Source organism: Lithobates pipiens, unplaced genomic scaffold, assembly GCF_037356315.1.
Source record: "Lithobates pipiens isolate NorthernLeopardFrog02 unplaced genomic scaffold, aLitPip1_a1.2 Scaffold_16, whole genome shotgun sequence".
NCBI lineage: Eukaryota > Metazoa > Chordata > Amphibia > Anura > Ranidae > Lithobates > Lithobates pipiens.
In genome coordinates this window covers 473,897,687-473,912,842 of record NW_027507748.1, presented here as the reverse complement: position 1 = coordinate 473,912,842, position 15,156 = coordinate 473,897,687, and the positions used below count along the sequence as shown (strand labels likewise).

The following is a 15,156-nucleotide window of genomic DNA, read 5'->3' as shown; positions in this document are numbered from 1 at the left end:
TTTAAGGGGCGTATCAAGGGGTGTGTCCTATGCCTACATTCTTTTGCTGATAGGTGTCCCTCATTCCCATCTCAAAAAGTTGGGAGGAATGCATTGCCTTATTTTAGTGGATTAGTTGCAGTGCTCCTCCCTTCCCTGTAATGTTTACCTGTCCATGTGCTTCTAGGAAACAAGCGTTGTATTTTACCTGGAGGGAGGGTAACCCTTGGGACAAAGGCTGGCTTGTCTGGGATGCTCATGGCCATACCTCACGCAGTACTTGTGCAGGGCGCATTCCAAAGCGGAAACCGAGGTTTCCTACTACGAAAAAGAAAAGGGTTAGTTATTTTTGTCCAGCGTTTCTCAACCTCTCCCATTCCCATTCTGCTCCTCGGGCTGAGCCTGGTGCAGGCAGGACTAGCAGGTCATTCCGTACAGTGGTGAGCGGTTCATTCCGTACAGGGCAGGTCACTCCACAGGGTTAGCGACATGGTCATGTGTGGGGTTCCATACAGGGTGAGAGGGTTGTTCCGTAAAGTGAGAGAGCTGGGCTTTCCGTACAGTTATAGGGAGGGACCAGGTCATTCCGTACAGCGGTGAGCAGAGCTTTCCGTACAATAGTGAGCAGGTCATTCCGTACAGCGGTGAGCAAGGCTTTTTCCGTACAGTAGTGGGGACCAGGGCATTCCGTACAATAGAGAGCAGGTCATTACGTATAGCGGTGACCAGGTCATTCCGTACAGTAGTAGGGGACCAGGTCATTACGTACAATAGACAGCATGTCATTCCGTACAGTGGGGAGCAGGGCTTTCCGTACAGTAGTATGGACCAGGTAAACCTGGCACTGCACAGTGTAGCAGTAAGCATGCGTGCTCTGTACACTTCCTCGGCTTTTTTCCCTCCAGCTCGTACGTAATGAAGTTTATCCTGCTCTCATTATATATTCCGAGGCATGCCTGGTTTCCTGTGGAGATCACCTGCAGTCAGGCAGTGGCCCGGTGCTAGCTCATTCCTCAGCTTCCCTGTGCCAGTCTCCCCTGCGGAGGGATCCAGCTGATGAGGGTTCAGATCCCCATTGTCACAGGTGCCCATAGGTGAGCCATGTGGATGGTGGCACAGAGGCAAGGAGCCCTCCTAATTACATTGGTGGATGTAAACAGAGAGGGTAATGTGCAGAGCAGGTGGGGGTACCCACTAATAATACCAAGGAAGTGTTGTATTGTTGTTCTCCTCCAATTTGTTTAATCTGTTAAGAATAGAAGTGTTACACTCCACATGACACAATAGCGGAGTATAGAAGTGCGGCGGTTGTAACGTTTGTGGCTCGCCGCCAGATCTTAGTGAGCCATTCGTAGTGACAGGAGTCTGGCATACCTAAATGACACAATGTCATCCGCACACACACAAACACATCTGCTCCTACATATGCCTTGCCATTATTAAGCAGCAATAACAAAAGAAGGAAATCTGCAGCACTAGTCCATACTGGGCAGCCTGTGTTTCCTGATTATGATTTACTACAGTCATTACCAACAATCTGCTTTACTATACATGTATGTGGACACAGAACATGAATCAATGGACATGCTGGTGTCTGACTCCCGCTGTGCTATCCAGACCCAAACTTTACTAAGCAGATTATGTTCCAGTCAATGCATGTTACACGGAAAGCATGACGGTCACCTGTATTCTACCTAACGTGATGTATTCTTTTCAGCTCTATACATTGTGTGCCTTTATTAGAACAATCGAAGCCTGTCCAATGGGGAGGTAGATGAGATTGACCAATCGGTGTATGGAGGAGGATGAGCCAATAGGGATGGCCTTTTGATTCGACCATATGGAAAGTGTGATGTTACGAGGCAGAGCAGTGTGTTAAAGGCTCCTTTTTAATAGGTGTGTGTTGTGCTTTCTCCCCATTAACGTGTGTTTGTCATTCGCAGCCCTTCCCTCCCCTGTGATGGAAGCACCCAGACAGCAGCAGGAGGAGGAGAAGGTGGATACAACAAAGACAGAAGCACTAGTACAGTAACAATAGAAGCAGCACTGCCAGCATCTAGTGAGTTTTTCTTTTGTCTTTAAGGATGCTTGTATTCAATCTTTATGACCAGAGGAGATCTATACAAACTCTGCATGCTTTGTACCTACTTCTAGGTTGATTCTGCTGGTGCCTGTGTATTGCATAGTAGCTACATCATCCCTAACCCCTGTAGACTCACACAGTACATGTCAGGTGATGTGTACTGCTAAAGAAAGCTCAGCTACTATTGCACTGTAACATTACACAGATGAGCACAGGACTACATCAGGTATGATCCAGCTTTCACAGATGTGCACTAAAGATTAAAGTCAGTTGTGTAGAATATTTGTACATATTTATTAGTATTTAAATGTAGGGGCGTGCTGTGACCTTCCCCATTGGATAAACACATTACAAGCAATGGATGAATATAAAGGGAAACTAGAGTAAGTGCACTGTTTAAAATTATTGCTGTAAAGTTTACCTAAAAGCTGGACTTTTGCCTTTCATGGTTTCACAAAGGCATTTTAGATACAGTTGTGTAGGGTGTCTTTTAGAGCTGCACAATTGTCAAAATCGTGATCGCAATCTTGACTAAAGTGTTTCACAATTCTTTCTATGCAAAGAATTCTGTCTGCTCTTCTGAAGCCACAACCCTCGAAAGGAAGAGAAAAAACAGGCAGTCTGCTAAAAATCAAAACATTTTTTATCAGTTGAACTTAAGTATAAACATTGTAACAATTTGTCAATGGAATAGACTTCCTGTGTAAGTGAAAAATGTTTAACCACTTAAACGCTAAACCTTTTTCTGACATTTGTTGGTTTCAAGATAAAATCATTTTTTTTGCTTTAAAATTACTTGGGACCCCCAAACATTACTAAAATGATAGATTATATATATATATATGCCCTAGAGAATAAAATGGCGGTTGTTGCAATATTTTATGTCACACTGTATTTGCGCAGCGGTCTTTCAAATGCAATTTTTTTTGGAAAAAATTACCTTAATGAATAAAAAAAAGCAAAACAAAAAAAAAACAGTAAAGTGAGACCTTTTTTTTTGTATAATGTGAATGACTTTACGTCGCGAGAATCGTAATCTTTTTATTCTAAGCAAAAAAATCATTTTGGCCAGAATCGTGCAGCTCTACTGTATTTTGAATTTGCTTCAGACAAAACAATCTGTACCCTTGATTAAAGTGTTTTGTAAACACTTACATAAACCCAGTGAAGTTACTGGTATCAGGTGATACACAAAGATGAAACTAATCCTACAAAAGTTGTACCTCCTATCTGCAGTTTTCTCTTCACTTCATCCATTCAAAGTCCAGAATTTATAAAGGTTGTCAGAAAAATGGGGACATAGAGTTGAAGTTACACTATACAGAGCTCATTGAGAGCTGATTGGAGGGAGGGGGACACCCCTTTACACAGCACACAGGTACAGAGCTGGGGCTGTAAATCCGCTGGAGATCCCTCCCCTGCCACCTTTTTTTTCCTCTTGGTGTCAGCAAAAATTGCCTGAAGTGATTCATGCTGATAGCAGAGGAACAAAGCGGCAAACAAAAATGACACCTTTGGGGGTTATTTAGGAAAGGCAAATCCACTTTGCACTATAAGTGCACTTGGAAGTGCAGTCGCTGTAAATCTGAGGAGTTATTAAGATCAAATTATCTTGATGTTACGGAACTCTATGCATTTCATGGAACCTCTCAACCCATCCAGAGTAGGATGTAAAATATCTAAAAGATGTAAATAGTCAGAAAAATATGATATAACAAATGCCTTAGCTTGAAAAGATACAAGGTCTAGTACTTGAATATCAGCTCAGGCAAGGGCCCAGCTTCTGCATGGGGAAACAGGGGAACATCAGGTACAGTGTCTGGGCTGAGGCAGGAACAGCCGAGAGAGGGGTCAGGATTTCTGGATAGTGATGCATGTGAAGTAAGTGTGTGTGTATATATGTAATATATATATTTCAAGAGAAAGGTGAGGATCTATAAAGCATGTGCCCAAAATCCCCTAAAAGAGCATGGGGGTGTATGGAAAAGAATATATATGAGAGAGAGGCATGAATGAACACTATTTTTACCAAATCCCTCGTCTGCTTTAGGGCTCACAAGCACTGACGTCATCAAGTCTATATGCATGGCCAATAGCCTGGCAGAGGGATTGCTCACAAGCCAGAGCACCAGGGGGAGGAAGTGTGGGATAAGGTAGGTAAAATCCTTTTAGTATCCTTTACATTTAAAGTGATTGTAAAGGTATACATTTTTATTTTTAAATAGCAAACATGTTATACTTGCCTGCTCTGTGCAATGGCCTTGCAGAGTGCAGCCCCCATAGCAGGCTGCTAAAAAAAAATAAAAATAAAACTAGCAACTTCAAACTAAATAAATGGATCCAAAAACGTTGTAGTTCCCCTTAACCACTTGCCTACAGGGCACTTTCACCCCCTTCCTGTCCAGGCCGATTTTCAGCTTTCAACGCTGTCGCAATTTGAATGACAATAGCGCGGTCATGCTACACTGTACCCAAATTAATTTTGTATCATTTTCTTCACACAAATATAACTTTCTTTTGGTGGTTTTTTAATCGCTGCTGGGTTTTCTACTAAAAAGGAAAAAAAAAACTTCCTTTTGTTTCTGTCAGTAAGTTTTGTAAATAAGTAATTTTTCTCCTTCACTGATGAGAGCTGATGAGAAGGCACTGATGGGCACGGATAGGTGGCACTGATGGACACTGAAAGGCAGCAGTGACTGGCATTACTAATGGGCACTGATTTTTGGCACTGGGGGGCTTTACTGTAATCGGGGCATTGATGATCAGTGCCCTAAATTACATGTCCAGGTGTTACCTGTGAGGAGATGTCGCTGATCGGCTGTCCTCGCCACACACTCTGTGTGAGGTGATGAGAACCAATCACTGGCACTTCTCTGTTTACATGTGACTGGCTGTGATTGGACATGGCCAATCACATGGTTAAAGAGCCGAGTAATCGGCTCTTTACAGAGATCAGGGTCATGTTGTGTCCTAGCAACACAGCGCAGCCTCGATTGCCAAGCTGCATACAAGAGGCCGTTCTGCGTACAGTCATAAGACGTCCACCCAGAACAAGAGCCGCACTGTCCCTCCATAATTTGATGGTGAGCGGGTGGCAAGTGATTAAAGAGGAGCTCCAGGTCCTGGAAAAAAAGTCAGTAGCTAAAAATACTGTAGCTGTTGACTTTTAATATTAGGTCACTTACCTGTCCAGGAATCCAGTGGTGTCTTCACCGAAGCCAATTTTTCAATCGTCTAGCGCAGTGGTCATCAACCCTGTCCTCAGGGCCCACGAACAGGCCAGGTTTGCAAGATAACTGAAATGCATCACAGGTGATATCATTTGCTGCTCAGTGATTTCAGTATTTTAGTCTGCATCTGTCCAAAGTAATAAATAAAACCTGGCCAGTTAGTGGGCCCTGAGGACAGGGTTGATGACCACTGGTCTAGCGGGTGCTACCGCCACCATCTCCCCTAAGGGAAACCAGTAATGAAGCCTTGCGACTTTGTTATTGCTGTACAAGAGCCTGTTGGAAAAGTTTGCACCCTATCCCTGTAACAGTAGGATAAAAATGAAGGGCGTGACTGTCACCGCGACACAAGTAGTAATAATAATACTAAATAGATGTGTTTTTGTGTCTGCAGAGGAGATATTTCTTATCACTTCCTGTCCTGACAGGAAATGGGGAGGGGTTCCCCATTAGTTACACAGACCCAATAAAAACCTGAGAGCAGTCCCATACCAATCCTACTTTATCCAAAACTAAAAAACTATTGTGGTTGGGTATTAAAGTATAAGTAAAGGCAGTTTCATGTTTGTTTGTTTTTTGGACACAATTGAATACTTCTTTCCCCACAAATAGAGCTTTCGTTTGGTGGCATTTTCTTTTTTGTGCTATAAACAAAAAAAAAAGAGTGACTATTTCGAAAAACTATATTTTGTTTTACTATTTTGTTTTACTATTTGCTATAAGAAGTATCTCCAAAAAATGTTTTTAAAAAAAACAAATTTCTTCATCAATTTAGGCCAATATACATTCTTCTACATATTCACAATACGCGTATATTGATTGGTTTGCACAAAAGTTATAGCATCTGCAAACTATGGGAAAGATTTCCTTTTGTAATATTTGTGGGACTATTGACATTTATACAGCGATCAGTGCTATAAAAATGCACTGTGTAAATGTCACTGGTAGGGAAAGGGTTAACACTAGGGGGTGATCAAAGGTTAAATGTGTGTTCTAACTATATGGGTATAGGACTGACCAGGGCACGATACCTATTGTTCCTACGACAGAACAGGGATTTGTGTGTTTTTACACGCACAAATCCCTATGCTGGCTCTCATGTATGCGATTGTGCCTGCCCCCCACGTGCATCGGGTCTCCCGCCATGCAGCGCACGCACCCTCTGGTGGCTCTTACAGGGGACGACGTGCCTGTATGGGGTTTTGCGCAGTTGTACCATTCTGCCACAGTATATCTGCATGAGGCGGTCGGCAAGTGGTTAACAGACATCAACTAAAAATCCCAAATTTTAGGTTATCCTAAGAGCAGGAGTCTTCCAATGGGGTCACTCCTACTGGGGACAACCAGGTAGTTGCTAATTTTGGAGGGATTTCCTCTTACTTCCTGTCTTGGCTCTGAGACAAGAAGTGAAGGGAAATCTACCCAATGGGACACAGAAGTTTTGCCTTTTTGTTTTATCTGAAGCTACACTGACGTAACTTTCTGCAGTATAAACCTGTTGACGGAAAAGATAATTTCCCAAGTGTTCTTCCAGGACAGCCCTTGAGAGATGGAGCTCCTCCCATCGACACAGGAAACACATTGCCACAGTTCAAAAGGCGGTCCCTCAGGTCCCTGGTCAGTCATTTGTGTTTCCTCCGTCGGAGGAACATGTTGCCAGGAACCTGGAGGCCCCTCTCAGGGGCTGCCTGAGAACCTGCAAGCCTAAGGGACCGGGTCCTGGTTTATGGCTGCAGTTTGGGTCCATACCTTTTTTCTTTGGCTCGGGTACCGTCCAGCTGAACCGGAGCAGACCCGTTACCCTCCTCCTTCCAGTGCCGAGGTGGCCAGGGGCAGAATGACGCCGGGTTTCCCCCAGGAGTGGTGAGTGGAACCTTCCATCTTCCCTCCTCGTTGCAGGGGGTCGGAGACGCCGAGCGTTCACTTCCGGCGGAACCGCGTCATCTCTGTGTGCCGAGACTTCCGGTTCCGGGTCTCTAGGGTACAAGGGGGAGAGGGAGAGCCAGCGCTGTGCCTGTAAAGCCCGACCAGCGTCCAGCAATACCGGACTAGCGGCGGGATCCGGAGCGCCAGAGGGGGACTATGGAGACTATTCCCCAGGACACTCCGGCGGAGACAGGCACCAGCCAATCCCAGGTAGGCTGCCGGGCATGCTATTACTCTGATGGAGCGGTGGTGTTTGTAGGATGGGTTCTGTAGTGCCCCACGGTGGTGGTTACTCACAGTCTAGGTTGTGTGCAGTTAGTGGTGATTCTAAGGAGGGACAGGGGGCTGGCGCTAAAAATCCTTTGTCTTCTTATTTTCAGGTTAAAGAGATACCAAAGGAAGACAAGGCAGGCCGCAAAAAGTGCCCTAATTGTGGGAATAGGTTGTCCTCTGGCTCTAACAAAGCCCTATGCAAGCAATGCATTACAAACCTGCTTAAATCTGAGACAGATTCCCCTTTGGCAAAATTTTTGGGCTCCTTTAAAGAGGAAATGGCGTCGACCTTTAAGTCCCTCCGAGAGTTAATCACTGACGTGGGGTCAGCTGCGGCTGCCTCCACGAGTAAAACAACTGCAGTCTCCTCCTCACCATGCTTTACAACACCCAGCTCAGGGGAGCCCCGTATGTTCAGGGAGCCTAGCCCCACGTTGATTAGCCCCGATTCCTCTGACACTGATTCCGATCAGGAAGAGGATCAAGCAACATCCAAAGCCTCAAAGTACAGATTGTCTCTTGAGGAAGTAGATGAGCTAATGGGGGCTATCTATGACACGCTGGAAATTGAGGAGGAAGAAACTCAGTTATCCAGACATGATATGATGTATGAGGCTCTGGGAAAAAAGAAAGCAAGGGTTTTCCCTATACACAAGGTGCTTTCTGACCTTGTCCTTAAGGAGTGGTCGGAACCAGATAAAAAGGTTTTCTTTCCTAAATCCCTTAAGAGAAGGTTCCCTTTTGATGAGAGCCCAGAGGCGGTCTGGAATAAAAATCCTAAACTAGACGCCCCTCTGTCCAAAATCTCAAAACAAGCTGATCTGGCCTTTGAGGATATGGGCCATCTGAAAGATCCCATGGACAGGAGAACAGACATTGTCTTAAAGAGGGCCTGGGATGCCTCTATGGCAGGCTTAAAACCAGCTCTAGCCACTTCTTGTGTAGCTAGAAACCTGGAGTTCTGGTTATCACAACTACAGGAACATTTAAAAGCAGGCACTCCTAGGGGGGAGCTTCTGAAATCCTTCCCTATGCTTTTTAAGGCCACCAGTTTCATCTCTGACGCCTCCACGGACTCCGTAAAATTTACGGCCAAGTCAGCAGCACTTTCAGTGGCAGCAAGGAGGTCAATATGGATGAAAACTTGGGGGGGAGACACGGCGTCTAAAACCCGCCTGTGCAGCGTCCCTTTTACAGGAGACTGTCTTTGGGCCTGAATTAGACTCCGCCTTAGAAAGGACGGCGGATAAAAAGAAAACCTTTCCCGCAAAAAAGAAAAATTTTCAAAGAAAATTTTTTCGTCCCTTTAAGGAACCCTCTAAATCAGAGAAGAGTTCAACCCCCAAAAAACATTGGTCGGGACATAAAGGGAAAGAAAAAGGGGGCATACTGTTTAGCCGCCCCAATCAGGATCCCAAACCCCAGTGACGTCAGGGTTCCTGTGGGAGGAAGATTAAGCAAATTTCTTCCACAATGGGAAGAGACAACCTCGAACGAGTTTGTCTTAAACATAATAAAAAGGGGTCATGCGCTGGAATTCCACAGCAGCCCTCCTTCCAAATTTCTGGTGACAAAGCTTCCAAGTCACTCAGAAAAGGCCAGGGCCTTACCTTTACTGATAGGGGAAATGGTGGATCAAGAGGTATTGACACCAGTCCCTATTCAGGAACAAGGAGACGGTTTTTACTCGCACATTTTTGTGGTAAAAAAGCCTTCAGGGAGATTCAGGCTAATTATGAACCTCCGACCATTGAATCGCTCCATCCGTTACAAGAGATTCCGGATGGAGTCCATTTATTCCATAAAGAATCTCCTGCAGAAAGAGATATTTATGGCGACCCTGGATCTAAGGGATGCTTATCTGCATATTCCAATAAGGGAGGAATGCCAGAAATTCCTTCGGATGGCAGTGCAGATAGACACAAAGGTTTACTACTTTCAGTGCAGAGCACTTCCCTTCGGTCTATCATCCTCTCCGAGAATCTTTACCAAGGTTCTCGGAGAGGCTTTAGTTCCACTGAGGCTTCAATCAGTCTCAATTATCCCCTATCTAGACGATCTGCTCCTAACAGCACACTCAGAGAGTCGTCTTTCTCAGGATCTGGAATTGACTCAACTCAACCTGAGTCGATTAGGGTGGATTGTCAGTCAGGAGAAATCCAAGACAAGCCCAACACAGGAGATCCTGTATCTGGGTTACTGGATCAAGTCTGTAGATCAGAAAATTATACTGCCGGAAGAAAAGATTTTGAATCTGTGGCAGAGAATATCTTTTCTTCAATGCAGCCCCAAATGTACGGTGAGGGAAGTAATGTCGGTCTTAGGTCTTATGACGGCAGCCATTCCAGCCATACAATGGGCCAGGTTCCACCAAAGAGACCTTCAGGGTTTTCTGTTAGAACAATTAAGAGGCAGAGATCTGGAGGAGGAGGTATCGATCCCCTCAAGGATAAAACGCTCCCTCTGGTGGTGGAAGGACAGGGAGAACCTAAACAAAGGGGTTCATTGGGTCCTTCCTATCACTTCAACACTAACAACGGATGCGAGCAGTTGGGGCTGGGGAGCCCACCTCGGCTCAAACTGGGTCCAGGACAAGTGGACCCCAGAAGAGAAATGTTTCTCTTCCAATTGGAAAGAGCTAACAGCAATCCTGAGAGCTGTTCTAGCTTTTCACCCCACAATACAGGGTCACCATCTACAGGTCCGTTCAGACAATACGACGGCTGTAGCATACATAAACAAACAAGGAGGTACCAAAAGTCCTCGTTTGATGTTGGTAGCCAGACGCATTTTCCAGTGGGCAGAAGCCAATCTGGAATCTATTTCTGCAGTTCACCTGAAAGGGGAACTGAACAACACGGTGGACTTCTTGAGTCGACAAAAGATTTCGAACCAAGAATGGTCCTTACACCCAGAGGCATTCAATCTCATAACAACTCACTGGGGAAAACCAGAGGTAGACCTTTTTGCGAACAAAAATAATGCAAAAGTTCCAAATTTTTTCTCGCTAAACCCAGGAGATCAGCCCCTGGCTGTAGATGCCTTACAAACTCCATGGACTTTCAGTCTGGCGTATGCATTTCCCCCTCTTCATCTCATTCCGAGGGTCCTAGCAAGATTCCTCAAGGAGAAAACCTGTTTGATTGAAGTAGCACCTTTTTGGCCCAGGAGACCATGGTTCACAACGTTGCTACAGTTGACAGATTGTCCGCCTCTAAGGCTTCCCTACAGACAGGACCTCCTGTCGCAGGGACCTCTTTACCATCCACAGGTCGCCACACTGAAGCTTTCAGCGTGGTTACTGAAGAGGAAATCTTAAAGAGTAAGGGCCTGACAGATGAGGTAATTGCGACCTTACTACAGAGTCGCAAACCAGTCACGAGGGCTATTTACAAAAAAGTCTGAAAAAAATTTAATAGCTGGCTGAATAGCCGTGACATAAATACGGCTAATCTTCTACAGTTTTTACAGGAAGGCGTAAACAAGGGTTTAACCCTAAGTACTATTAAGGTACAGATAGCTGCCTTAAGTGTGTACCTAGATGAACGCTTACAGGAAAATCCTTTTGTCGCTAGATTCTGTAAGGCAGTCGCTAGACTCAAGCCAGTCAGAATCACCAAAGTCCCATCCTGGGATTTAGCAGTTGTACTAAAAGCTTTCTTGGGGTCACCCTTTGAGCCTATCTCAGAGGCCTCCTTAAGGCTTATTACATTTAAGACAGTACTCCTGGTGGCAATCACTTCAGCCCGTAGAGTCAGTGAAATCCAAGCCCTTTCCATCAGGGAACCTTTTTTACAGATCCTAGAAGACAGAGTCATACTAAAGACAGACCCTGGGTTCTTACCAAAGGTAGCATCTAGCTTCCATAGGTCCCAAGATATTGTCCTCCCTTCATTTTGTCAAAATGCAGCAAATGAGAAAGAGGAACGTTTTCATTTATTGGATGTGAGGAGGTGTATTCTAGAATACCTTAAAGTAACAAATCCATTCAGAATCTCAGACTCCCTTTTTGTCCTTTTTTCCGGACAGCGTAGGGGACAGAAAGCTTCAAAGGTAACCATAGCTAGATGGATTAGGCTAGCTATAGCAGAGGGGTATAAGGCCTTGAATAGAGATCCTCCTGAGGGTGTTAAAGCTCACTCCACAAGAGCGTTGTCTGCATCCTGGGCAGAAAGAGCTGGTGCCACCCCGGAGCAGGTATGTAAAGCAGCCACATGGTCAAGCTTTTCCACCTTTACAAGGCATTACCGACTGGACTTAATGTCTAGTCAGGATCAGGCCTTTGGGAGGAAAGTCCTCCAGGCCGTGGTCCCCCCCTAATCTGGTAAGTACTTGGGGATCCTCTCAAGGGCTGTCCTGGAAGAACACTTGGGAAAACTGGAGTTAGTACTTACCGGTAACTCCTTTTCCGGTGGTCTTCCAGGACAGCACGATCCCACCCTTTATTTGATTATAGTGATGTACTAATGTTATTACCTGTTATGGTTTATATGTTTTTCAGTTCCATCCTTCGGTTCTTGGTGAATGACTGACCAGGGACCTGAGGGACCGCCTTTTGAACTGTGGCAATGTGTTTCCTGTGTCGATGGGAGGAGCTCCATCTCTCAAGGGCTGTCCTGGAAGACCACCGGAAAAGGAGTTACCGGTAAGTACTAACTCCAGTTTTTTTTTTTCCTGCATGTGTGAATAAGGTCTAGTTCTGCCAGCAAGAACCTTTCTTTAAAATATGCATCTAAACATAGTGGGTTTTTTTTTTCTGCCTTTGTGAATGAACCCTAAATAATGAATGAATAAACACTATCACTATGTGCTCCTGCTCTCTGCACATTATTTTGAAGTTTTTCATTGCCCTTTAAAAATAGCGAGTCAATGTCTGGAATTGCTTTTAAAAGGAAAATTGTCAATATTCAATGAGATTTTTAAACTTTGGCAAATATCCAGGCCAGGGTTCAAAGTTACAAGTCCTGAACATCTAGCCAGACCTTAAGAGATACACCCTGTCCTTAAACACACCCTCATAAATTATCTTATGAAATGACACAGCTCATCAGCATCCATCAATGCAGCTTCATGGGAGCCGATTCTCCTCCCAGCGATTGGCCAGGAAACTGAGGAAGAGGATAGCTGGCCAGATCACACAGTGATCTCCTTTTTTTGACAGCTTGGGTGTGAAATGCTGGCCGCTGTCAAAGTCCCGCCTCCTGGACCGACTCCTATCATGGACGTCATCCTATTTCAATTTCCTGGCATTTGACCAGTGTGCTGTCTATCATCATAGGCACTAGTCCAGGAGGCTGGACTTTGACAGCTGGCAGCATTTCACATCAAAGCTGTGTCACAGAAGGAGTTCCCCTCTCTGTGTGATCCGACTGGCTCTCCGCTTCCTCCCCTCTCCCTTCCCCACAATTTCCTGGACAAACGCAGGGAGGAGTATTTGCTCCATATTAACCCCACCTGCCAGCAGCGCCATGCCCCCCCCCCCCCCATGCGGCTCCACACTCGCCCTCAGCTACATAGTTACATAGTAAGTGAGGTTGAAAAAAGACACAAGTCCATCAAGTCCAACCTATGTGTGTGATTATATGTCAGTATTCCATTGTATATCCCTTTATGTTCCTGTCGTTCAGGTGCTTATCTAATAGTTTCTTGAAACTATCAATGCCCCCCGCTGAGACCACCGCCTGTGGAAGGAAATTCCACATCCTTGCCACTCTTACAGTAAAGAACCCTCTACGTAGTTTAAAGAGGGCCGATTTTTAAAAATTTTTTTTTTAAAAGTCAGCAGCTGCAAACACTGTAGCTGCTGACTTTTAATAAACAAACTTACCTGTCCAGGGCGCCCGCGATGTCGGCCGCCCGAGGCTGACCCGTCCCTCGGTCTCGGGTCCCGGCGCCGCCATTTTGGCTAAGGGAAACAGGCAGTGGAGCCTTGCAGCTTCACTGCCTGTTCTCTACTGCGCATGCGCGCGTCGCGCAGCGCTTTGTGAATGGGGCGCGCTGTGTTCTGGGACACACCGTTCCCAGAACACAGCGTGACCCATTACCCAGAAGACGCCGCACGGAAAAGAGAAGACAGAAGATCTCCGCGGAGGAGGAAGAGGCAGATTAGGATGATGTGCCTAGCAACAGGCATTTCTGGTAAGTTAAAAAAAAAAATTTTTTTTATTTTTTTTCTGATTTTTTTTTTTTTTTGGCCTGATGGCCCTCCACTTTAAGGTTAAACCTCTTTTCTTCTAATTTAATGAGTGGCCACAAGTCTTGTTAAATTCCCTTCGGCGGAAAAGTTTTCTCTATTGTGGGCTCACCAGTATGGTAATTGTAAATTGAAATCATATCCCCTCTCAGGCGTCTCTTCTCCAGAGAGAATAAGTTCAGTGTTCGCAACGTTTCCTCATAACTAATATCCTCCAGACCCTTTATTAGCTTTCTTGCCCTTCTTTTTACTCGCTCCATTTCCAGTACATCCTTCCTGAGGACTGGTGCCCAGAACTGGACATCATACTCCAGGTGAGGCCAGACCAGAGTCTTGTAGAGAGGAGAATTATTGTCTTATCTCTGGAGTTGATCCCCTTTTTAATAAATACCAATATTCTTTTTACTTAGGCTCAGCAGTGGCATGCAATGCCAAGCTGCTGCTAACAATCATCTACTAGGACCCCCAGCTAATTTCCACCCGCCAAATGCCAGCAGGCAAGTGGAAATTTGGAGCGCTGATCTAGGCAATGTAATTGACAGTGATTTAAGTAAAATCTCAGCTAATTGTCTATCGCTCTCTTCAGCACACATACACTCACACAAACTTCAAAGAGTAGATGCAATGTACAGTAGAAGGTTGGAAGTATAAGTTAGAATACATAGTAGATGTGTGTAGAAAACACAGAAGACCTATCTTACATTTATGAAAACTGAACAGACAGCCAAAATTACAATTGACATGCATATCTGATATTTAATACATATAGTATGTGAATTGGTGGTTTGACCTTTTTAGATGTTTTTTTACTGTTAAATCTTGCTATGTTCTGCCACATAACTCATCCTTCTTTTTTAGTCTTCTAAACGAAAAAAAAAAAGTTTGATTTTGATATGTTATTTAAAAATGTAATTTGGCAAAAAAAAAAATCAAATGTCTGCAACAAAATGCAAAATTTTATGTACGTATGAATTGTATACCACTATTTATGTCCTTTATGAAAACTTTATGGTGCGAATACATCTGTCATTTTTGATCTTACAAATGCCTCCACTTAGAAGAGGATGGTAAACATTTTTCTTTTTAAATTGTAGGTTTGCAAATATACACGATGCTGAAGTGCATAGGTTGTAATGAATGTATAACATGGCATCATCAGAATCCCTGGATCAAGACATTCCATTGTTCAGCCTTTCACCATTCTGGGCTAGATGCCTAGTAGGATTTGTTTCTTTTGTGTGCTTTGTAAACAGTTATAATGGCAACTTTGTGTTTGATGACTCGGAGGCCATCATCAATAACAAGGTAAGGGCTGCCACGTTTTACTATGTGTACAAAAAGTTGTTCGTTCTTAACCACTTCAGCTCTTGTACCTTTTTTATTTTATTTTTTTATATTCCTTATGGACTTATGCCGTAAACCTGTTGTGTTTTTTTTTTTTTTTTGGAAGACAAACTGGGCTAAATTTTGAC

At 44.4% G+C, this 15,156-nt stretch overlaps 1 protein-coding gene across 18 annotated transcripts in view; it reads left to right on the top strand.

Moving 5' to 3' along the window:
• Positions 1–212: 212 nt before the first annotated feature.
• The window catches only part of TMTC4 (transmembrane O-mannosyltransferase targeting cadherins 4), a 137,442-nt gene continuing 122,498 nt past the window's right edge, over positions 213–15,156 (top strand). For 3 of the 18 annotated variants that reach the window (XM_077482959.1, XM_077482960.1, XM_077482943.1), the window contains exons 1-4: positions 300–419; positions 1,923–2,038; positions 4,113–4,215; positions 14,779–14,989. In XM_077482959.1, coding sequence (XP_077339085.1) covers positions 14,822–14,989 — 168 coding nt within the window. In that variant the 5' untranslated portion in view covers positions 300–419; positions 1,923–2,038; positions 4,113–4,215; positions 14,779–14,821. Of the gene's footprint in view, positions 420–476; positions 624–772; positions 888–937; positions 1,074–1,795; positions 2,039–2,133; positions 2,289–4,112; positions 4,216–14,778; positions 14,990–15,156 lie in introns of those variants that run through there. The other 15 variants (XM_077482953.1, XM_077482949.1, XM_077482952.1 and 12 more) reach the window with 15 other exon arrangements.